The following is a 25,607-nucleotide window of genomic DNA, read 5'->3' on the forward strand; positions in this document are numbered from 1 at the left end:
ATTCTAGATCACAAAGATCTAAACCGTTTTTGAATATCCGCTCTTTTCGCATTTAGTCAATCCGATCAGTAGTCTCCATCCTACAAGGTGGAGAACTTCTGACGTCACGACATCAAGGATGCATACCTCCCATGTACCAATTTTCCCCGGTCACCAGAAATATCTACGTTTTGAGATAGAAAATCTTCATTTTCAGTTTGTAGCTCTGCCTTTTGGACTAGCTACTGCTCCTCGAGTATTTACAAAGGTTCTGGCCCCTCCTCTAGCCAGATTAATGGCTCAAGGTATAACTATTTTAGCATACCTAAACGATCTGCTCTTGATAGACCAGTCGGTATCCCGCTTGGACCAAAGTATGGTCACCACAGTCAACTACCTGGAATACCTAGGTTGGATTCTCAACCTAGAGAAATCTTCCTTAAAACCATCAAGAAGTTTGGAATAATTGGGTCTGATCATAGATACAGCCCAGAAGAGGGTATTCTTACCCCAGGCAAAGATCAGTGCCATAAGGGAGCTGATTCAGGTAGTCAAGGCAAAGAAGAATCCTTTTATTCAACTTTGCATGAGGTTGTTGGGAAAGATGGTGGCTTCATTCGAGGCCATTCCTTATGCTCAGTTTCATTCGAGGCTGCTGCAAAACAGTATCCTATCGGCTTGGAACAAGAAGGTCCAAGCTCTAGATTTCCCAATGAGTTTGTCTCCAAAGGTGCACCAGAGCCTCAGTTGGTGGTTGATGACCAAGAATCTGCAGAAAGGAAAATCCTTCCTACCAGTTACCTGGAAGGTGGTAACAGATGCCAGCCTTTTGGGTTGGGGAGCAGTCCTGGAAGAGGTGACTGTCCAAGGGAAATGGTCCAGGTCTGAAATGACCTTGCCCATCGGTATTCTAGAGATTCGGGCAGCGCGCTTGGCCCTGAGGGCATGGACGTTCAGATTACAGAATTGTCTTGTCTGGATCCAATCCGACAATTCCACAGCAGTGGCCTATATCAATCACTAAGGGGGCACGAGAAGTCGTGCAGCCCAGAGAGAGGTGAATCATATCCTAACTTGGGCAGAAAACAATGGACCTTGCCTGCCGGCAGTCTTCATTCCAGGAATAGGGAATTGGCAGGCGGACTAGAGTCGCCAGCAGTTGTTCCCGGGAGAATGGTCTCTTCACCCTGACATCTTCCTGGCAATAGGTCAGAGATGAGGAATTCCGTATGTAGATCTGTTTGCGTCCAGGTTCAACAAAAAGATCAACAACTTTGTGTCAAGAACAAAAGATCCGCTAGCTTGCGGAACAGATGCCTTGGTATTCCCGTGGAATCAGTTTTCACTGATTTATTTATTCCCTCATGTTCTGCTGCTTCCATGACTTCTTCACAGGATCAAGCAGGAAGGAAAGTCGGTGATTCGTGTGGCCCAGGAGATCTTGGTTTGCAGAGATCATAAAGATGGCGGTAGGGGACCCATGGACCCTACCACCACATCTAGACCTTCTCTCATAAGGTCCAGTATTCCATCCTACCTTACCAATGCTAATTTTAACGGTTTGGCTATTGAGACCCACATTCTGAAGAAGCGTGGGCTGTTGGGTTCAGTGGTATCTACCTTTGGTTAATGCAAGGAAGCCGGCCTCCAGAATCATATATTAGAGTCTGGAAGGCATGTCTCCTGGTGTGAATCCAGGGGTTGGCACCCCAGGAAGTATGTCATAGGTAGAATCCTTGACTTTCTACAAATGGAGTTAGAAATAAAGTTGGCCTTGAGTACTATCAAGGGCCAGGTCTCGGCCTTATCGGTATTATTTCAGCGACCACTTGCTTCGCATTCTTTGGTTCGTAGCTTTATTCAGGGGGTAACGCGGCTTCATCCTCCGGTTAGGTCACCCCTGAACCCTTGGGACTTGAATTTAGTTCTGTCAGCGTTGCATAAACAGCCTTTTGAGCTGATACGACACATTCACTTGGTCCTTTTGACAAGGAAATTCATTTTTCTGGTAGCCATATCTTCTGCAAGAAGGGTATCAGAGTTGGCTGCTCTGGCTTGTAAAGAGCCATATTTAATTATTCACAAAGATAAGTTGGTATTGCGTCCTCATCCTAACTTTCTACCAAAGGTAGTGTCAAGTTTTCATTTAAACCAGGATATTGTCCTACCTTCATTTTTTCCAGAACCCGGTCCATACATTAACCAGATTCTATCAAAATGTAAAAAGTCATGAGGATATCGCCTTTGGGCACGGTGTGCTGCAGGCAGCAGTATAAGTTCTCTGATCTCATGGTGCCCTAATTTTGTGTCTCCCTCCCTTCAGTTGGCATTGCTCTGGGACATCCCACATAGTAATTACTATGGCTCTGTGTCCCGTGATGTACGATTAAGAAAATAGGAGCTTACCTGTAAAATCCTTTTCTTTGAAGTACATCACGGGACACAGAGGTCCCCCCTTCTTTCTGGTATACACCTGTATTGCTTTGCTACAAAAACTGAGGTACTCGCAGTAGTGGGAGGGGTTATATAGGGAGTGGACTTCCTGTCTTAGGGTGTGCCAGTATCCATCACCTGAAGGTGGCCTATAACCCACATAGTAATTACTATGGCTCTGTGTCCCGTGATGTACTTCAAAGAAAAGGATTTTACAGGTAAGCTGTTATAGAAATCCTATTTTTTGTTTTTTGAGTTTAGGTACAATTTAAGAATATTGTGCATATATTTTTGTTTATACATTTCTTTTATTTAGCTGAAATCGACAATTCAGATTGTTAGTCAAAACCAACATCAGACCTAGTGTACAATGTACATAAAACTCATAGCTGTCATTTCTCTTGGTTTGCATATTTTAAGAGGCAAGAAAACTTCATAAGTATCCAAAGTATAGAGAGAAAGATGGAACAAAAGGGGAGGGGAGGCAGTGGGTCTGCTACAGTCCAAGTCCAAAGGGGTGCATGGCAGGGTAAGAGCTCAAGGTGTATTGTTTTACTGAGATGTTAAGTGGGTTTGGTCATTGTAAAACAACTACGGTGTCCATATTTGCCAGTGTTTATCATCCTGGTCTTTTATAGCCACAGTTAGTTGCTCAATCTGTTGGATCTCAGAAGTTCTAGTAGAACTTTTTAAAACAGTAGATGGTGAAGTTTGTTTCCTCATCATTGGAATACAAGCTTTGGTGGCCTTAAGGTGTTAAAGTAACATTATTATTTTTTTTTTTTCTTTTAAACAGAACTGGAATATCATGTAGTAGAGAATAGTTGTGCATATTTTGAGCAAGCAGTCTTCATTGATCTTTTTAAACTCCTCCTCAGTGTCTGTTTTCTTCTATAGCGTCTTGTCATGAACTGTTTATTGGGCTGTCCTCTTGTGTGCCTATATGCAAGTAGGTTGCTGGTCCCATCTCCCTATTACTAGCTAAAAACCATCAACCTGACAAGTTGAGTATAATCTACTTTACACTGTAACAGCTACAACATTACCGTTTGAGGATCCTTGAACAATAATGCTTGTGCACAGTTTTTTTGTCAGGACTAGCCCATCCTCTGACATTAGTTCCTCATGCACACGGACGTTTTTACAGCTGCTTTTTTGAGCTTTTTTGCAGCTTAAAAAGGCCTGTCTATGGCTTCATGCCCACCTAGGTGTTTTTGAGCTTCAAGTGGCATAGGTGTTTTTAAGCTGTAAAAAAAACCCAGGACCAGTGGGTTCTGAAAGACGTTTTTCAGCTGTAAAAACGCTCTAACGCTGAAAAACGCTCAAAAACGTCATTCACCAATGTTTTTTAGCGTTTTTGATCCATTGGAAAAAAAAAAAAATTTGAAAAAAAAAAAAAAACGCTCAAAAACGCTATTGCAAAAACACTGAAAAAAGCTGAAAAAAGTTTAAAAAAATCACTGCAAAGATACTGGCGTTTTCATAACGTTTTTTTAACAGCCTGTGTGCATGAGGGCTAATAAGGACCAAAAGGGCTGTTCTGCTAAGGGGCTGGATTACACAGTGAGGGAGGAAAAGATGGTTATTTTGCTCCTCATTATACTGACATACAAGAGCGCAAGCCTACAGACATTTTTAAAATACAAAAAAATGAAAAATATATTTAACAGAATAGGATCCCTGTGTCAGTTAGCAATTCCAGTTCAGGAGCATCTTAAAAAGCAATATAGGTAAAGGTATTAAATCATAATGTGTTTCCTGAAGATGGCAACCGATTTGTAAACTACTGATGTTGAATAACCAGTTTTTAGGTCTCTTCTTTTGGTATAATTGTAATGGGACATATTTTACTGTAACCATAGAAATTTGCCAGGTAAGTACCTCAAGCAAGCAACATTAAAAGGAAACGGTTAGGATAGAAATATGGGAACCTGAGGCATTCAGAGGTCTGATAAAATCTGACTGTTGATGCCTAGTCAGATTCTTGACCTTGCACACTGTGGGGTTGATTTACTAAAACTGGAGAGGGCAAAATCTGGTACAGCTTTGACATGGTAGCTAATCCGCTTAAAGCTTGTTTAATTGAGCTTTTATATAAAACCTGAAAGCTGATTGGTTTCTATGCAGTGCTGCAATAGATTTTGCACTCTTCATTTTCATTAAATCAACCCCTGTCTTTCATCTATAAATGTGCATTGTTTGAGGTCAGGCAATTGACAGGCAACAACTGTCAGTCTTCTGGTGACCTCTGACCTTGTGACAGTGTCGCACTTGAACAAAGTAAACCAAAGGTACACAAGTACACTATTGGTCTCGTTAGCCATTATTTTAGGACCACTTATACAGAGCTTTCTACCTTAATGTGTCCAAGATGTTCACATTGTGGGGGTGGTGATCCCCCTTGTTTTTTTTATGTTTCCTAGGAAAATGCCCATCAGGATGGCACCACTATGATGGAACAGCAAGCTGCTATAAGGTGTACTCCTCTGGGGAAAACTACTGGGATGCCGTTCAGACATGTCAGAAAGTGAATGGCTCACTGGCAACATTTACCACAGATTCAGAGTTAAAATTCATTTTGGCTCAGGAGTGGGACATGGAAGAAAGGCCATTTTTAAGAAAGGACCAGCGACGGTGAGGAAAGATTTAAAAATTACAGATCATGCAACTAAAAAGTGCTTACTTTTAACATTGAATAGGCACTTTTGTCATAGACCATCAAACCTTTTACTGCCACAGCTGTAACTACTACGGGAGAGTAAGAGGAAGTTAACAAGATCATGGCTGCAATAGCATCTCTAAGCTTGTTTTTAAATTTAATGTGGCTGTAAAGGCTTTTTACCTTTATGCATTCTAATTGCTTTTTGGGGCACTGGTCAAGGGGGGAGGAGCCAAAGCGTCTTCTAGGGACCCGAGAAGAGGAGGATCGGGGCTTCTCTGTGCAAAACCACTGCACAGAGCAGGTAAGTATAACTTGTTTTTTTTTTTTCCTTTTTGTTAAAGCCGAAACTTTAATACCACTTTAAGAGCTAGTTATGCTTTTTCCTGTAGACGTGATCACTTCTACACTGTCTGTAAGTACACATTTTTATTTACTATTGCAAAACCAAATGCAACTTTATGGTTTTCTATACAATTGATCCTGCACTGATAAGGTGACTAACTTTAGTCCGTTAACATGTTTTTAAATGTTATGAGTCCTGTTTACATTTTTACTATAGTTGACCATAATACATGAAGGTGGCCAGGTAGCTTTATTACCCTGACAGGATTGAGCTTATCTTATTCGGGAACTAGATTTTGTAGTTTTGTTCTGGTGCTCTGCAAAACTGTTTACTGTGTTAATTGTTCAACAGGTTGTGGGTGGGTTACCAGTTTGTGGTAACAAACAGGAACCATTCTGTGGAGGGACACTGGGAGGTTGCTTATAAAGGTAAGTGTAGGCTACTGCAGTTTCACTTTTAAACATGTTGGCCTTTTATAATGTTTAAATTTGTTCTTTACACTATGGCTTGAGTACAGCTCTTGTACTATGGTCTGACGTGAGCAGCGCCAATGCGGGTGGAAGTACCCGCATATCCTCCTGCAGTGGCCACTCGTGCATGCACTCTAGAGCACGCAGCAGCAGGATTGGTGATGGCTGTGTCCGCCAGACACAACTGATCACAATCATTGTACCAGGCCGCTGTGAGTGGCCCTGATATCATGTGATTACTGTGACCAATCACAATGAGCACATGAACAGTAGTAAACAATGTCATTGTTTACTACTGTGTAAACTCTGGTCACAGCGATCACATGATACTAGGGCTAATCACAGAGGCCCTGTACCATGTGATATCTGTGACCAATCACAGTAGGTAGTACACAAGGTTTCTTGAATGAAACCTTTTAAAGCCTTTTACTGTTTTGCTTATTACAGTGATAAAAAAAAATCCTGCTCAGCACAGTACAATGTCACTATGTAAATGAGATTGAGAGAGGTATATAGTTTTTTCCCCCAGCGTCTCTAATTACCGCCACACAGTCATATTGGCCCTGACCACTGCCAAACCAGTTAGTGTCGCTGATCACTGCCACACCAGTCATATTGTCCCTAATCACCGCTACACCAGGCGCTCCTGGTGCTCCAGGGCCTCCAAAAATGTCATGGGTAGTCTAGAAGTTAGATTTTTAAATTATGCGCCTAGAATGCCTGAAGGTGCTCCTTGTATTTTGGGCCCCTCTATGCGGCTAGGCTGTGAAAAAAATCTTGCACAGCAGAATGTGCTTTTGGGTGTAATTATACGTATGCTGTGTGTGTGAAATAACTTGTTAAAATTTACAGGTTTGTGAAAAAAAATATATATTCCAAATCTTGACAAAAAAATTACAGCTTTAAAAAACTCACCATGCCTCTTACTAAATACCCTTGGATTGAACACTTTCCAGAAAGGGGTCATTTGGGGGTGTTTGTACTGTCCTGGTATTTTAGGGCATTAAGAAATGAGTTTGACAGTCAGTACAATCAGGACTAATCAATTTTCAAATATATACCAGAGTTTGTAGACTTTATAACCTTCACACAGACTAAAAAATATACACTGATCTGCTACTTTTTTTGGTAAAAATAACTTAAAATAAATTTTGGCCTAAATTTTGTAAAAAATAAAATTAGCAAAAAATGTTATAGCAGACCCCCCCCCCCCTTTTTTTTTTTTTTTCTTAGAATTTTGGTATTTTTTCATTTTATGTAGCAAAAGATAAAAAAAAAACCCAGTGTGGTTAAATACCCCCAAATTAAAGCTCTGTCTTGCAAAATTCTAAAAATTTCCTTTGGGTACAGTGTTGCATGCCTGAGTAATTGTCATTCAAAGTGTGACAGCTCTGAAAGCTAGAAATTGGCCTGGACTGGAAGGGGTGAAAGTGTCTGGACTTAGTTGGTTACGTTTGTTTTGGTCTTTGACAATAGCTAGATTGGTACTTACATCATAAATGCCTTATGTCATTTCTCAGGTTCCTCTGAAGTTTTCTTACCCCCAGTGCCCATATTTGGTTCAGCAATGTCTGAGAATGAGAATATATTGTGTGCACAATTGCAGTATTTCCATCTGCCTTCTCTACGGCACCATGGCCTGCACAGCTGGTACGCTGAGAACTGTTATGAAAAGTCGTCCTTCCTGTGCAAGCGCAGTAAGTGGGTTTTGTTGTTGACTGTTTAATATGTACAATGGGTATTGAAAAAAATCACCACCCTTTTAAAATAATCAATTTTGTTACTTTGCAGCCTGAATTGAAGAAGCACAGTTTTTGTTTTATCTAGCTGTAGCCTGACTGCATGGGAAAACGTTTTTCTTGCCCGGAGTTGAGTTTTTAAAGCAAAGAAATCTCAAATTAACATGCTCTCTGATAATTTTCATACAAATCTCCCTAAGAATTTTCCTCTCGTTTCCATTGAAACCTCTATTAGTGTATACCCAGCTTACAAGCTCACATGCACTAAAGAGCACTAATGTGACACTAAGGCCCCTTTCACATGGGGGGCCCCTTTGAGTACAGCAGGGGATCTGTCTACAGATCCCCTGCTGATCACTGGCTCAGTTTATGCAGAGTGGAAATGGTCAGAGTCCACTCCACTGTCAGTGGCCGTGAGTAACCAGATTCTGCCTGCCTGTATGTTTACACCCGAGTGCACTTTGTTCTGATCTGCCTGAGGTAGGCTGGCCTTATGTCCGTTTTTACACCCACTAGTCATAGGGGTGAATGCACCATTCGAGCAGGTCTGCCTAAAAAACTGAAAGGAGGACCTGATTGGACCCTTCATGTGATGGGGACCTAATTACTTCACTAAGTACTGGTGTGTGCAAAAAGAATGCTGCCTCCAAACGCAGAAAAAAAAACTGTAAAAGCTGAAATTTTTAATCGCCGATAAACACTTATAGTAAGTAAATGCAATGCGACAATAATTGTTTGCTCAATAATGATATTTCTTTGCTAGGTCAGACTTGTGTTGATATCAAGGACAATATTGTGGATGAGGGCTACTACTTCACTCCTAAAGGGGATGATCCATGTCTGAGCTGCACTTGCCACAATGGAGAACCTGAAATGTGCGTAGCTGCTCTATGCGAGAAACCACAGGGATGCCAGCAATATCGCAAGGATCCCAAAGAATGCTGCAAATTCACTTGTCTTGACCCAGGTAATTGGGACTCTCTTAATGTTGTAGGTTATGGGATAGTTGTATGATTAGAAGTGTTTGTATCGATCTATATGTAGGGCAAGGATGGCTATAACTTTTATATTTAAGGGCACATAATTTTGTATATTATCTAGATCAGGGAGATGCAATTAGCGGACCTCCAGCTGTTGCAGAACTACAAGTCCCATGAGGCATAGCAAGACTCTGACAGCCACAAGCATGACACCCAGAAGCAGAGGCATGATGGGACTTATAGTTTTGCAACAGCTGGAGGTCCACTAATTGCATATCCCTGATCTAGATGTTTGTTGTGATGCAATGGTTTCCAGGGTTATAAAGCAGTGTCTGACTGCACATAATGAAAACAGCTCTAGGGAATTTCTCAAAAGAAACTTGTTTAGTTAACTGCCACTAGATAGATGATATACACTATTGCTTATTTTAGTTCATGTGACATCAACGGGATAATCAGAAACCCCTCCAATGGTATTGACTAACAGCAAATTTTATATGAAGTGATGGCTACTTAAAGTGCTTGTAAAGTCTCATTTTAAAAAGAAGAAAAAAAAAAAGTTACCTGCTCAGTTGCAGTGGTTTTGCACAGAGCAGCTTGGATCCTCCTCTTCTCGGGTCCCTATTTGCTGCTCCTGGCCCCTCCCTCATGTCGATTGCCCCCAGAGTCAGCAGTTTCCTTTAGGGGGCACTGGAGCCGAGTCACAGCTCCCTGTGTCCATTCAGACAATGGCACCGCTGCCGTGTCTTAGCCAGTCAGGAGGAGTGTCTCGGATGGCTTAGACGTTCGTGGACATCGCTGGAGAGAGGTGGGGCTCAGGTAAGTAAGTAGGAGGGTGCTGGGGTGGCTGCTTTGCAACTCCTTTAACCACTTGCAGACTGCTGCAAGATCACTTTTATCGGCAGCGGGAGAGGTGCCCCCTCCCGCCGCGCTCTGGGGGTCCCTGCTGCCTACCGGACCCGGCGGTAGCGGCGGCAACGATTGCGTCCTTTCCTGTGGTGGCCAGGCTGCCGAGTGAGGGGAAGATGGCCCCTGCTCGGCTCCATAACATTGACTGGCGGAAGCAACGTCAAACGTCACTTCCGCCCAATGCTCTTAAAGGAGATTTTTTTTTTAATTTGCCTTTTAGTGTAAATATGAGATCTGAGGTCTTTTTGACCCCAGATCTCATATTTAAGAGGTCCTGTCTTGCTTGTATTCTATTACAAGGGATGTTTACATTCCTTGTAATAAAAAAAAAGTGCCAATTTAATTTTTTTTTTTTTTTTTTAAGGACAGTGTCAAAAAAAAAAGTAAAAACCTTAACCCTCTTGGGCATGGAGTTCACCAGAGCTTCACAATTGCCACTTGAGTCCTCTTCCACTCCTCCATGACGACATCACAGAGCTGGTGGATGTTAGAGACCTTGCACTCCTCCACCTTCCGTTTGAGGATGCCCCACAGATGCTCAATAGGGTTTAGGTCTGGAGACATGCTTGGCCAGTCCATCACCTTTACCCTCAGCTTCTTTAGTAAGGCAGTGGTAGACTTGGAGGTATGTTTGGGGTCGTTACCATGTTGGAATACTGCCCTGCGGCCCAGTCTCTGAAGGGAGGGGGATCATGCTTCGCTTCAGTATGTCACAGTACATGTTGCCATTCATGGTTCCCTTAATAAACTATAGCTCCCCTGTGCCGGCAGCACTCATGCAGCCCCAGACCATGACACTCCCACCACCATGCTTGACTGTAGGCAAGACACACTTGTCTTTGTACTCCTCAGCTGGTTGCCGCCACACATGCTTGACACCATCTGAACCAAATAAGTTTTATATTGGTCTCATCAGACCACAGGACATGGTTCCAGTAATCCATGTCCTTAGTCTGCTTGTCTTCAGCAAACTGTTTGCGGGCTTTCTTGTGCATCATATTTAGAAGAGGCTTCCTTCTGGGACGACAGCCATGCAGACCAATTTAACGCAATGTGGGGCGTATGGTCTGAGCACTGACAGGCTGACCCACCACCCCTTCAGCCTCTGCAGCAATGCTGGCAGCACTCATGCGTCTATTTCCCTAAGACAACCTCTGGATATGACACTGAGCACGTGCACTCAACGTCTTTGGTCGACCATGGCGAGGCCTGTTCTAAGTGGAACCTGTCCTGTTAAACCGCTGTATGGTCTTGACCAGCGTGCTGCAGCTCAGTTTCAGGGTCTTGGCAATCTTCCTATAGCCTAGGCCATCTTTATGTAGAGCAACAATTCTTCTTTTTTTTTTTTTATTTATTTTTTTTTTTTCAGATCCTCAGAGTTCTTTGCCATGAGGTGCCATGTTGAACTTCCAGTGACCAGTATGAGAGCGTGAGAGTGATAACACCAAATTTCACACACCTGCTGCCCATTCACACCTGAAATCTTGTAACACTAACGAGTCACATGACACCGGGGAGGGAAAATGGCTAATTGGGCCCAATTATGACATTTTCAGTTTGGGATGTACTCACTTTTGTTGCCAGCAGTTTAGACATTAATGGCTGTGTGTTGAGTTATTTTGAGGGGACAGCAAATTTACACTGTTAAACAAGCTGTACACTCACTACTTTACATTGTAACAAAGTGTCATTTCTTCAGTGTTGTCACATGAAAAGATATAAAACATTTACAAAAATGTGAGGGGTGTACTCACTCACTATATAAGCACTTGCAAGAAGAATGCACAGGGAGGGAGAACGTGTCATCCCTGCATTCTTTTTGCATGTTGCTTGTCCTAGGAAAGTTCTCACAGCTGAGATAAGCCGTTTCCTTCATAGCTGTTGTTGGATTGGCTGCGGCAGGAGGGGGCAGTTTGGCCCTCCATAACTATAGTTAGAAAGCATTTAGAAACATGGGAAAATGACTACATGTATTTTGTCCCGTAGGGGACAGCGCTGTAAGGTAAATGATAGATCTTTAAATATAAACTGGGAGTTGCTTTGCTGCTGGCAAATACCTAATTTTTTTTTTTTTTTAAGGTGCAAATAAATTAATGTAAACATTTAGCTAAGACATAACTTTATTTGCTGCTTGAAATTACCATTGTATAGTTTATTATTTGTACATGACTGCAGCACCCAATTTTCAGTCATTTTTATGGTAAACTATCATGCTTAATCAGATTTAAATGATTCTTGGTTATTGCATAAACCTTTCCTGACACATCATGGCAGCACACACAATGGGTTGTGACTCCACCTCCTCAACCTGATAGGACTGGTTAGCTATAAGTTTTGAAGAGGAGCCCACCGTTGTATTCTCATTTTTTTCCCTCACGTAGATGGTTGGACCGGTAAAAGCTGGAAACCCCTTACCGTTTCGCCCCAGCTAGGTTCAGCCTCTCCTAGTTGGAAGCCCTGGCTGTACAGTCTCTAAAAGAGCTTTATGCAGGCAAACCCCACTCTGGTGGTCTCAGGGGTAAAAAAAAAAAATCAACTTTTGCCTTACAAACCTTAAAGAGGTTTTTTGTGACATCTGCAGCGGCCTCCAGGTACTGTTTTCATTTCTTTTCCTTTTTTTTGCTGACATATAGCATTCCCTTATGCACATCTGTGTAATTATTGCTCCGGGTGCGCTGGGCGCTGTAGTCCCTCAGCGTCTCCTTACTGTGCATGGCACCGGCTCTAGGGCGCACAGGATCTGACATATGCGGCCGTGCCAAATTCCAAGGTGGCGCCGGACGCCGCAAATGGCCACTGCGCGTGGGCGGGCGTGACGTCAGAGCCACCACGAAGGCGGTTTATTTAAAAACAGGGAATCCTGTCATTTTAGCCTCTATGAGCACCAGAGCCTCACCACAGTGCTGCCTTGTGACCCTTGTGCTATCCCTGACACTGGTAAGTTTTGGATTACTCTTCCACCTTGCTAGCTCTGCATTTTTGTGGCACCTCCTGTTTTAAAAAAAAAAACACTTCTTCCTTTCAGATACACTCTATCTCCTTTCATGGAGGCCGCTGCTCCAGCAGACCATCCACGGGCTACAAGGTAAGGGGGGCAGACATTAGGTAAGTAGTGAAGAGGAGTAAAATAGAGCCTTGCCACTAATGCTATATCATTTTGATAGCTCTGGCAGATCATCAAGGTCAACGCACTCCAAACGCAGGGACCGATCACCTTCAAAACATTCCCAGTCCAGAAGAAGTCGGTCAAGAACCTCATCCCATCACCATAGAGATGAGACTTCATCCCGTCAATCTCGCGATGACCAACGCACCCATCCTGCGGCCAATGCCTGCTGGGTCTGCGGGGCAGTAGCACTACCTGGTAAACTAGTCTGTCAAGTCTGTTTTGAAGAAGCAACTCGTGAAAAAGAATCGGATGCAAGGGAAGCATCCAACATAATAAGAGAGTCAGTGAAAGAATCTATCATGCAAGTGGCAGCCCACGAATTCATCAGACAGGCTTCAGTGGCCTCAACCTCTTATACGCCTCAAGATCTCTCCCCGTCAGCCTCTCATACTCTTCAGGAAGAGTCCCCAGAAGAGGACGAGATTCTAATGCCCACTTCCTTTGATTTTGCACTTATAGATCCCTTCGCAAAATCGGTAAAAGAGGCAATCGGTTGGGAGGAGGAGAAGGAGGCGCCACGCAAGTTAAAGTATTTTCCTAACCTGAAAAAGGACCCTGAAACCTTTCCTTTTATTGAAGAGCTAGAGGAGTTAATAAAGGATGAGTGGCAGAAACCAGATAAAAAAAAACGGTCTGAACAACAGGATAGCAAAACTCTACCCATTAAGGGAACCAATGGTAAAACCTCTAATTTCAGCTCCTGTAGTAGATTCCTCATTAATGCGTCTGGCGCGACATGTAACTCTTCCGATCGAGGATGCCGTAACCTTTAGGGATGTAATGGATCGAAAAATACACATCGATCTTAAGAAGACCTATTCAGCGGCAGGAGGAGCATGCAGACCAGCGATCACTCTGGCAGCGGTCGGCAGAGCAATTACCTATTGGGCAGCCAACATTGAAAAATTGTTGCTGGAGGCAGCAGACCAGGAAAAAATCATATCAGCTATGCAAGAACTCAGCCTAGCAGGAGACTTCGTGGCTGAAGGGGCCGTTGATATCATAAGATCTTCAGCAAGGGCGATGTTGGCTTCAGTAATGTCAAGGAGAGCACTCTGGTTAAAACCATGGGTCGCAGATGCGACCTCTAAATCTACCTGGTGTAGGATTCCCTATGACGGCACCAACTTATTCGGTCCTAAACTGGATACAGCAATTTCGAAAGTTACAGGAGGGAAGTCTGGCCTCATCCCTTCCGATAGAAGACCCAAACAACAAAGAAATCCACCATTTAGATGCCAGTTGCCAGAAAGATACCGAGAGGCAAGATCTTACAAACCAGTTAGGGAATTCAAGCGAAATTGGCGAAACTCCCAATCGTCCTTTGTGAGGGTGCAGAAACCGAAAGTCCCCAATTCAGGAGAACAGCAGAAGTCATTTTGATGGCGCGCACGCCCAGCCCGCAATAGTAGGAGCGAGGTTGAGGCGATTTACTCAGACATGGGCAAATCAAATAAAAGACTCCTGGACGATTTCCACCATCCAGGAGGGTCACAGATGGTCATTCAAACACAAACCTCCCAAAGATCACTTCAGACCGACCAGAACACCATCTTCTCTACCAAAACGAAAGACCCTGACCAGTTATATTCAAGAACTGTCGCAAAAACAAGCAATCATAGAGGTTCCTCGAGCAGAAGGGCTTAGGATTCTACTCTCCGCTTTTTCTAGTGGCAAAAAAGACGGGAGATTTGAGGCCAGTGCTAGACATGAAAAACCTAAACGAAACAATTTCAGTCAAATCCTTCAAGATGGAGAGCCTCCAGTCCATATTACTAGCAATAGGAACAAAGGACTGGATGCTCTCGGTCGATTTGTCCGACGCCTATCTGCATATTCCGGTGCACCAAACCTTCCAGAAATGCCTACGCTTTGCAATAGGTCGCCAGCATTTTCAGTTCCAAAGCCTTCCGTTTGGGATATCGACGGCTCCCAGAACCTTTACAAAGGTCTTACTACCGATCATAGCTCTTCTGAGAGAAAAAGGGCTCGACTACATCATCCAGCAAATTGCCCTCCAACATCGAGCAATTCTAATTTCCACACTTCAACAGTTTGGCTGGATAATAAATTGGAAAAAGAGCAGTCTGGTCCCAACGCAAAGAATGATCTTCTTAGGTGCAGAATTAGACACCAGCTCCAATACGGTCGGGCTGCCTCAAGAGAAGATAAGGCCATAGATTCACAAAATAAAGAACCTTTTGGCGGCAGAACATCTTCCTGCCAGAATGTGTCTGAGCATCCTGGGCTCGATGTCCTCAACCTTCCTAATGGTCCAGTGGTCCCAATGGAATTCAAGGGTCTTTCAAAATGCATTCCTGTCTCAATGGAATGGGTCTTCAATGAAGCAGCAAATAATCATCAGCCAGGCAATAAAAAGATCAGCATGGTGGTGGACACGAGTCAGCAACCTGACACGCTGTCGTCCTATAGTTTCTCCATTACCAGAAATAGTCACGATAGATGCCAGCCTCCAGGGATGGGGAGCACATTACCAACATCACGGAGCGCAGAGACGTTGGTCTTTCCGCCCACAGGGCATAGTCTCAAATGTCCTGGAACTCAGAGCCGCATTGCAGGCTTTTCTAACATTCGGACCGTTCCTAGCAGGGAAAAGTGTTCTCTTACGTATGGACAATACGGTAGCGGTAAACTACATCCACAAACAAGGAGGTACCAGGAGCAGAACGCTCATGGAAGAAGTGCGACCCATACTCGAGTGGGCTCATGTTCACCTGATGGACTTGAAGGCGATCTACGTTCCGGGTATACAAAACCAACTAGCGGACGACCTGAGGAGGATATTTGTGTCGAACGAGTGGTCTCTCAGTCTCCAAGCCTTTACTCTCATCACTCGCAAATGGGGAATTCCTGATATAGATCTGGCGGCAAACCCAGAGAACAAGAAGTGTCTCCGATTCTTAGCGAGGAACGACTATCCGACAGCAGCGGGGATCGATTGCCTTCACCACCAATGGGAATTTCACCTAGGCTATATTTTTCCTCCGATTCCCCTAATAGCCAGATTTCTGGCCAGGCTGAGGAACTCAACATCCACGGTCATAGCAGTGCTGCCCTTCTGGCCAAGGAGGCCTTGGTTCACGACTGTATTACAGTTGAACACAGAGGAGCCGCTTCCGCTCCCATTGAGCCCGGATTTGCTCTCTCAGGGTCGATTCCTGCACCCGTCACCAGAACGTTTACTCCTAACGACCTGGAGGTTGAAAAGGAAAGGCTGCTGGATAAAGGATGTTCACTTAGAGTAGTGGCCACACTACAACAGGCCAGGAAAAGATCAACAAATGGCACGTACAACAGGATCTGGGAGGGATTCACCGCGTTTGCCCAGCAACATTCTTGGGATCCGCTCTCTCCATTAGTCTATCATATTTTGGAGTTCTTGCAGCCAGGCCTAGAAAGGGGCCTAGGTGCGAGCACTCTTAAAGTACAAGTCTCTGCACTGTCCGCAATGATGGGAACTAGATGGGCGTTAGACCCCCTCATAGTTCAGTTCTTAAAGGCATGCATGAAGATAAGGCCGCCCAGGAAACCAGTCTTTCCAACCTGGGATTTGTCCACCGTTTTAGAAGCTCTATCGAAAGAACCATTTCTTCCCCTGGAATCAATATCCTTATGGGATCTGACGCTCAAACTATCATTTCTGATCGCAATAACGTCTGCCAAGAGAGTCTCAGAGATGCATGCTCTATTTATTAAAGAACCGCATCTAGTCCTTTATCCGGATAGAGTTGTCCTCAGACCCTCAGAACAATTTATACCCAAAGTGGCGTCTACCTTCCACTTTAACTCGGAAATCAATCTTCCAGTCTTCCTCTCTAATGAAGGTCATCCACACCCCTTGGATGTCAAGTCTACCATTGTTTCCTACCTTGAAGCTACTGGACCGTTCAGGAAGGTCGAAAACCTCCTAGTCATTCCTCATGGCCCTAGAAGAGGGCAAGCAGCTTCCCCAAGAACAATAGCGACTTGGTTGATTAAAATCATCAAGAGGACGTACATTATACAATCACTCCCAATACCGGATGGTCTAAAGGCCCACTCGACCAGAGCAGTGGCCACCTCCTGGGCAGCGTACTGCAGAGTGTCAGCGGAAACTATTTGCAAGGCAGCAACTTGGTCTTCTAAAACCACGTTTATGTCACACTACAGAATAGATCCGGCTCAATTAACTACGGTTGAGTTCGGAAGATACCTGAGTAAATAAAATGCTCTAAAAGCACCCACCCATGTAGCGAGTTATTTCCCATTGTGTGTGCTGCCATGATGCGTCAGGAAAAGGAAAATTGTATACTTACCTTCCGTAATTTTCCTTTTCTGACGCATCCCATGGCAGCACACAGAATCCCACCCTTCTAAGGTGATAGGACTGGTTAGCTGTAAGTTTTGAAGAGGATCCCACCGCTGTATTCTCAGTAACTATTAGGTTGTGAAGGCGGAGTCAAAACCCATTGTGTGTGCTGCCATGGGATGCGTCAGGAAAGGAAAATTACGGAAGGTAAGTATACAGGACTGGAGTTGAGAAACATTGGTCTATCTATCTCAAACAGGTGTGGTGAATAGCTTCAGCAAAACTTCTAGTGCAATGCAATCAGGCTCTCCCAACAGACACACAGTATATAGAAAAAATAGTTCATGCAAAAAAAACCCAAAAGTTACAATAAGGCAAGCTCCATTGTTGCTACAGTTTCGGGCTAAGAGGCAGGAAACAACATGCACAAATTTATCACGTGTCTCGTGTATATGTATGTATGTATGTGTGTGTGTATATATATATATATATATATATATATATATATATATATATATATATATATGTATATGTATGTGTATGTGTGTGTGTGTGTGTGTATGTATATGTATATATATATATATATATATATATATATATATATATATATATATATATATATATATATATATATAATGTGTGTGTGTATATATATATATATATATATATATATATATATATATATATATATATATATATATATATATATCTGTGTGTGTGTGTGTGTATATATATATATATTCTCAAAAAATAAGGAGCCAATTAAATCATTAACATAGTCATCACATTTTTTAAATCATGATTCTTAGGCTTAATGTACACTGGAAGTTTTTCAGCCTATCCTGAACTATTCAACTTGACAGGTATTAACCGACGTTTAAAAACGTTCGTTTTGCCACGTTTGCATTTCCTTTTTTTTTTTTTTTTCAAATAGTCAAAGATGAAAAACACCTGTAAACGAAATGCGGCTAAATGCGAGTTACCGTGTTTACAAGCTGTTACATGCATTTTGTGTTTCAAATGCCTCTAAACATTCCTCCTTAACCTCTTGCTTTCCAAAGATGCTTCTAAACTCAAGTGCCTAGGAGTGACTATAAATTACCCTGTGTACATGTACTGATAAGATAACATAGAGAAGAGTTCAGGGGCAGCTGAAAAAAACACCGCAACTGCTCCTAAACGTCCGTTTACCAGCAGCAGTGTACATGAAGCCTAAAAGGCTAACGAGTTCATTCCCCATAGGCACATGAAGGGTTTCCTGACAATAACCTATTAAAAACTCAAAAATAATCGATATACAAAATAATAAACACCTAAACAAAACATACTTATTAGCACCTAAAAGTCTACAAACACTCTTCATATTAAGCACTCATCAAAAAAATATAAAATTGTATGCTGATCTAACAAACTGTTAAATCCCAATTTCTCACAGAAAAAGCTGTATATCAAAATCCAAATTTAATCTGCCCAGCTGGAATGTGCCTAAACTGTGAATCCACTGAATTTCTTTTTTAAAGTAATTCCCTGTCACCAGCTATGCCACAGTATGTGCCTTTCTACAAAATGCCGAGACAAATGCCGAGATAAAGGCAATTGGACCAGCTCCCTAATGGAGTGTTTGTCAATCCAATCTTTCACACTTGACTACATTTCTAACATTCAACAAACACTCCTATAGCATTTGTATGGCGTTAGTATGAGTATCAGACAGGCATCAATGAGCTTTAGTATGGGCATTAGATAGGCATTTTACAAGCAATAATAAGGAGTTAAAAATGCTCCCCAAACGCCCTATGGGCAGTGTTTTTTCTTTTTTTTTTTTTTTTTGTTTTTTTTTTTTTTTTTAAATTCTTTATCATTTTCCATAACAATTCATTTCCCACTGGGAACATTCCATAATACAAATCCACAATGGTATAAAAAATTATCTCCCGCTCTCCCCCCTCCCACCTACCCCCTACCCACCCCGCCCTCCAGGACACTGCTCACAGGGGACACCTTCCGTCATGGTCTCTCTGCTCTTCGAAAAGTTCCTGCCTTATTATACCATATTTGTAATCTCCTTTAAATAACTCCAGGTCTGTTTAAATTTTAATCCAGCCTGCCCATTTCCCTGTGTATTCCTCCTCATCATCAGGTTCAACTCCCCCTTCATCCAAACACTCGACATTATATATTTCATTAAGGCCAAAGAGCCAATCTCGAGTGTTGGGACTTGAAGAGTCCAGCCATTTCGAAGCAATCTGTCTCTTGGCTACGTCTAACATTATAGGGACCAGAGAGGATCTATAACTCTTTACTGGTTCCGAAGTCCCATGAAAGAGACAAACCCACAGGTCCTCCACAATTTCCATCCCAGTGATATCCTTTATCAATAATACATTTTTTTTCCAGTATATTTTAATGATAGGGCACTCCCACCAGATATGGGCCATTGTTCCCAAACTTGAGCACCCCCTCCAGCAAGTATTAGACTTCGTCCTATCCATTTTGCTTACCCTGTCTGGAGTGGCATACCATCTTGCAAGGCATTTGTAGTGAATTTCCGTTCTCCTGGTGTCTAATGCTAGGTAATGAACCAGCCTCAAAATTTTGTCTATCGTAATTCTATTACATTGTGACCCCAATTCCTGCTCCCACCTTTTGATGTAGGGGGGCACCTCCAGCTCCTGCTCTGCTCCCAATATCCTTTATATTTGAGCTATGACACCGCCTGTTTGCTCCTTCATACAAAGCTGCTCAAACGGTCTGAGCTCCTCCACACTTCTGAGCGGTTTCGGTAACTTTTCAATAAAGTGGGAAAGCTGGAGGTACCTCCATCTATCCATAACTCTGACTCACTACTTAATTCCGTGAATGTGCGAATTCTCCCCTTACTTATGAAATTTTTTAATTGAATAGAATCATCTTTCAACCAATTCCCTCCCACCTCCCTCCTCCCCGGTTCAAAAAATAAATTGTTTTTCATATATATCAGTGGTGAGTTGTGTAACCATTTATGCTGAGTATGTATCATGTCCCAATATTTAAAAGTGTTATAAGTTAGCAAAGATGTGTTAGTACTTAGTGCTATGAATTTTGGAGGGTTCCATAGTGAGTGCCCAAGGTTAGTATTGCTCAAAAAGTGCTCGATATTGACCCACCGCTTATCCGACCCTTTATTAACCCAATCCGTGACCCATGAAAGCACTACAGATATGTAGTACCTATTGAAATCTGGTAAAGCCATGCCGCCTTTTTTTTTCCCTCTACTCAGTATTGCATATGAGATGCGTGTTTTTTTGCCACCCCAGACAGCTTCGCCAATTAAGCTCCTTAGAGCTTTTAGGAAATACCTCGGTAAAGGGATAGGCAACAGCTGGAATTTGTACAAAAGTCTAGGTGTTACAGTCATTTTGACCGCATTTACTCGCCCAAGCCACGAGAGGGGCCTAGATCGTAATCTTCTCGCTTTCTGGACTGATCTCGTCTAACAAAGGGATATCATTTTTTTGAAACAGTTTTTTGAAAGTATTCGCTAATTTAATCCCCAAATACTTAATTTCCTTTTTCCAGGGAAAAGGAAATACTGCAGCTAGATGGTCTTCTTCTTGCTTACCCAAGTTGATGTTTAAAATCTCAGACTTCCTGGGATTTATTTTAAAGTTTGAGACTTCTCCATATCTTCTGAGGATCCGGAGCACGTTAGGTAGGGTTATTCTAGGGTTTGTGATGAAGAACAAAACATCGTCGGCAAATGCCGCTAGTTTGTGTTCCTCAGTTCCAACCTTCACACCGCTGCAGTCAGCGGTGTGAAGGTTGGGGTTCAAGGGACAGGACGAACAAGAGGTCCCTTGAGGTTCAAGGGACAGGACGAACAAGAGGGGGGAGAGAGGGCAGCCCTGCCTGGTTCCATTTAACATCCTAAAGGGATTTGAGATGGCCCCATTTACTCTTACCGCAGCCGTAGGGCTGCTGTATAGAACTCTGACCCAGGAAATAAACCTCGGGCCAAACCCTAAGGCTTCCAGAGTGTTCATCATGAACCCCCAGTCCACCCTGTCGAACGCTTTTTCGGCGTCAACTGACAGGAATAGAGCTGGGGGCCCACCACGTTTACAGAATTCCGACAGCAGCACCGCCCGCACCCCATTGTCCCTGCACTGTCTACCGGGAACAAAGCCCGCCTGGTCCGGATGCACCAGGGTGGTCATTTTCCCTTTCAGTCTATTGGCCAACACTTTCGCGTATAATTTGACGTCTGCATTCAGCAGGGAGATAGGTCTATAGCTTGAACACAACCTAGCATCCTTCCCTTCTTTCAGTATCAGGGTAATCGTGGCGGTCAGTGCCTCACCTTCCATTCCACATCTGGTACCAAGTTCGTTCCAGTAGTGGCAAAGCCTAGGGACCAAAATGTGTTTCATTTTCTCTAAATAGGTGGTGGTGAATCCATCCGGACCTGGGCTCTTACCCTTCAGGGAGTCTCTCAAGGCGGCTAGAATTTCCTCTTCCTCGATAGGCTTATCCAAAAAGTCGCTGTCCTCAGTGGGCAGCCCCACTAGTCCTGCTCCTTTTTAAAAATTCCACGCCCCTATCTATCCGGGCACTGTCCTCCACCCCCTGTTGCCCTATAGAGTAAAGGTCGCCATAGAAGTTTTTAAACTCCTCTGCCATACCTCCACTGGTCACTATTGCCTGGTCACTATTGCAAAATTATATATTTTGTCAATAAAGTTCCGACCTCTTTTTTTTCCTTATTAATCTGGCCAGATGTTTACTAGACTTGTTCGCCCAATTATAGTTATCCCTTGTAATATATTGATAGCTCTCTTGGCCTCTTGCTCCATCATGTCCCTCAGCTCCTCCCTCTTAGCGACCAATAAATGATAACAGTCCTGGTCCTGCCCCTTTGCCTTTTTATGTACTTGCTCCAAGGAAAAAATTTCCTCTATTAGCTTTCCCCTTTCTTCCCTTCTCTTTTTTTTTCAAACCTGCTCCTATTGATAAAAGGATCCCCCTAATGAAGGCTTTGTGTGCCTCCCATAGAATAGAGGGTGACACCTCACCCGTGTCATTTATTTTGAAGAAGAAGTCCACCTCATCCTGGATACGCTCTACCACCTTGGGATACTTCAACATAACTTCATTCAGCTTCCACGAGAAGGGCCGCCCCCATACTTCTGGGATCTTCACCCTCATCGTGACAGGAGAGTGGTCTGAGAGGGACATTACTTCTATTCTAGTTTCTTCAACCCACTCCAGTAAACTATGGTCCACAAAGATATAATCTAATCTGGAGTAAGTCCCGTGCACAGGGGAGAAGAAGGTGAAATCTCTCTCTTTGGAATGTTGCAGTCTCCACACGTCCATTAACTGGCTGTGAAGCAGCTTCCACCTAATTGACCCTAGTGACACCTTCCTTATCCCCTGGGCACGGGACGTACCGTCCAGATCAGGGTCGAGGCAGAAATTTAGGTCCCCTGCCAGAACTACCTCCCCCTCCCCAAATTCCGATAGCTTCTTCAAAACTTGTCCCAGGAAAACCGTTGGATTTTTGTTAGGGCAGTAGACGTTTGCTAACGTAAACATCCTAGATCCAATATTACCTTTTAAAAAAATATAACGACCCTCAGGATCTGTAAATCTATCCAGCAGCGAAAAATTCGAAGCCTTGGAAAACCCTATGGTGACTCCCTTCGACCTTCTATCACGGGAGTCCCCATAGAGCCATTGTGGAATCTTAGGAGAAAATAGCCTAATTCTAGTATCTAGGGTCAGATGGGTCTCCTGCAAGAAAACTATGTCCCCGCGTAGATGGCACAGTTCCCTTAATATTTTATGTCTTTTCATGGGCGAATCTTGGGCGCTCCGTCTCTACACCTCCCCTGGAGCCGGCGCTAGGCTCCTCCCCCGTGCAGACGTCACACGCACATCGCATCCCTGGGCAGTTTTGAAGCGTTTGACAAGTGTTAAAACTGCTCCACAAATGCCTATTCCATTACAGCAAATGAACAAATCCTAACGACCAGCAACTGCTCCGCAACTGCCTGCCAGAGCATTTGCGAGGCGTTACCCATAGACTTGAATGGGAGGCGTTGAAAGGCTTCAAACGCCTCCTGACTCGACATGAGGCTTCAATTTTGAAGCAACGCTAATGCTTAGTGTGAACAGCACTATGTGCTGTCTATTGTATCTTGTGCATAGGCATTTGAAGGGCCTTTTTAACGCCTCTCAAACACCTGCTCTATTCCAGTGTGAACTCAGCCTAAGAGTAGCACTACTCTTTTTAAGTACAGCAATCCTGGACTGTTTTTTCTCTATCTCTTATCTCCTTTTTTTTATTTATTTTTTGTGATCGCATGACCTCTGTTCTCAGCTGCATTAACCACTTAGTGATTGTAAAGGATCGTGTTTTATTTTATAAAAATAACAAACATGTCATGCTTGCTTCCACTGTGCAGCTCGTTTTGCACAGAGTGGCCCAGAACATACTCTTCTGGGGTCCCCCCGGCGGCTTCTCTCCGCATCAGATAACCCCCTAGGACAGTGATGGGGAACCTTGGCACTCCAGATATTTTGGAACTACATTTCCCATGATTCTCATCTACACTGCAGAGTGCATGGGCATCATGGGAAATGTAGTTCCAAAACATCTGGGGTGCCAAGGTTCGCCATCACTGCCCTAGGAGAAGCGCTCTCCTGAGGGGGTTACCTTGCAGGTGCTCTCCCGAGTCCAGCATTTGCGTCCACAGACATGAATGCCGGACTTGGCCCCGCGTCATTGGATTTGATTGACAGCAGCAGGAGCCAATGGCTGCGCTGCTATCAATCTATCCAATCAAGAGCCTAGAACCCAGTAGAGAGGGGGACAGCGCGTCCCTGTTGAGGAGATGAAAGGGGCTCAGGTAAGTAAAATGAGGGGGCTGGGGGGCCGGTGACTGACAGAAGTTTTTTCACCTTAATGCATAGGATGCATTAAGGTGAAAAAACACAAGGGTTTACAACCCCTTTAAGGACTGGAAGGATTTACCCCCTTGATGACCAGGCCATTTTTTTTTGGGATACGACACTGCGTCGCTTTAGCTGACAATTGCACGCATTGTTGTGCGATGTTGTACCCAAACAAAATTTATGTCCTTTTCTTTTCCCCCACAAATAGAGCTTTTTTTTGGTGGTATTTGATCACCGCTGCGGTTTTTATTTTTTGCACTATAAGCAAAAAAAAGCATCAATTTTGAAAAAAAAAAAAAAACGAAATTTTGTTACTTTTTGCCATAATAAATATCCCAAAAAAAAGTAAAAAAAAATTCAGTTTAGTCCAATATGTATTCTTCTACATATTTTCGGTAAAAAAAATGGCAATAAGCGTATATTGATTGGTTTTTGCACAAAAGTTACAGCGCCTACAAAATGGGGATAGATTTATGGCATTTTTATTTGTTTTTTTTTTTTTTTGCTAGTAATGGCGATGATCAGCGACAGTATTACAGTGATCAAAGCTAAAAATAGCCACTAATGACACTGGCAGGGAAGGGGTTAACACTAGGGGGCGATCAAAGGGTTAAGTGTTCCCTAGGGAGGTGTCTCTAACTGTGGGGGGGAGGGGACTGACTGGGTGTAGAGATAGATCGCTGTTCCTGATCACTAGGAACAGACAATCACACTGTACTCCCCTGTCAGAACGGGGATCGGCTTTGTTTACACTGGCAGATCCCCGTTCTGCCTCTCTAGGATCGATCGCGGGTGGCCGGCGGACATTCGCGGCTGCCGGACCCACGCATTGGCTTCCCCGCTGTGCAGCGGGCACATGTGCATGCTCACAGTGACTCGTGCATAAAATGACGTACGGATGCGTCGTTTCACGCAATAGGGCATGTAGACATGAGGCACAGAAACCACTACATGGATCTTCCCAGTGAAGAGCTATGCAGGGGGGGTGTGTCAGCACAAGGCTGGCCATTGGATTACAGGCAGGCTGTGCTCCCAAGTAGCATTCCAAGAAGAAAACTGACTATGCTAGGATGGATGCATGTTTGAAATGGGAGAGCAGGGGGACTTGCAGGATCACCAGGTTTTTTACACAAAAGTGATGCAAAGAGAACAGGATACTTTTTCAATACAAGCACAACAGACGCATAGCAGGAATATGAAATGTTGGGAGTAACATACACTTTACATGGCAAAGAATATTTCAAATGTTTCTATGGATTTCATTTGCACCATTCTTTATTTTTACATGCAGCTTGTGCATTTATTTTCACCAGTTTGAATTTCAGGTTGGTTTATCATAATACAGTTTATCAGATAGTTTTCTTTTGAGCAGTCACTAATAAATATTTTCTATTCTGTTTTTAGATGGAAGCAGCCTTTTTGATTCAATGGCCAGTGGTATGCGTCTGATTGTGAGCTGTATCTCCTCTTTCCTCATCCTCTCTCTGCTGCTTTTTATGGTTCATCGGCTGCGTCAGAGACGGAGGGAACGCATTGAATCTTTAATTGGAGCCAACTGTAAGAAGTTTCCCTGCAACATTACTTTTTTTCCGTTAAAACATAGTTTTGTTATAATTGTGTAGAAACAGGTAGAATTATAACATATATTAAGAATTATATAGAATTATAATTAGACTGT

General features: G+C 43.3%; 1 protein-coding gene across 4 annotated transcripts in view; it reads left to right on the forward strand.

Moving 5' to 3' along the window:
- The window catches only part of DGCR2 (DiGeorge syndrome critical region gene 2), a 103,625-nt gene that overhangs the window by 72,316 nt on the left and 5,702 nt on the right, over positions 1 to 25,607 (forward strand). For 2 of the 4 annotated variants that reach the window (XM_073629159.1, XM_073629168.1), the window contains 5 exons: positions 4,827 to 5,046; positions 5,769 to 5,845; positions 7,408 to 7,584; positions 8,390 to 8,593; positions 25,334 to 25,486. In XM_073629159.1, coding sequence (XP_073485260.1) covers positions 4,827 to 5,046; positions 5,769 to 5,845; positions 7,408 to 7,584; positions 8,390 to 8,593; positions 25,334 to 25,486 — 831 coding nt within the window. The remainder of the gene's footprint in view (positions 1 to 4,826; positions 5,047 to 5,768; positions 5,846 to 7,407; positions 7,585 to 8,389; positions 8,594 to 25,333; positions 25,487 to 25,607) is intronic. The other 2 variants (XM_073629165.1, XM_073629172.1) reach the window with 1 other exon arrangement.

The sequence above is a fragment of the Aquarana catesbeiana genome, linkage group LG01 (genome assembly GCF_042186555.1).
Source record: "Aquarana catesbeiana isolate 2022-GZ linkage group LG01, ASM4218655v1, whole genome shotgun sequence".
NCBI lineage: Eukaryota > Metazoa > Chordata > Amphibia > Anura > Ranidae > Aquarana > Aquarana catesbeiana.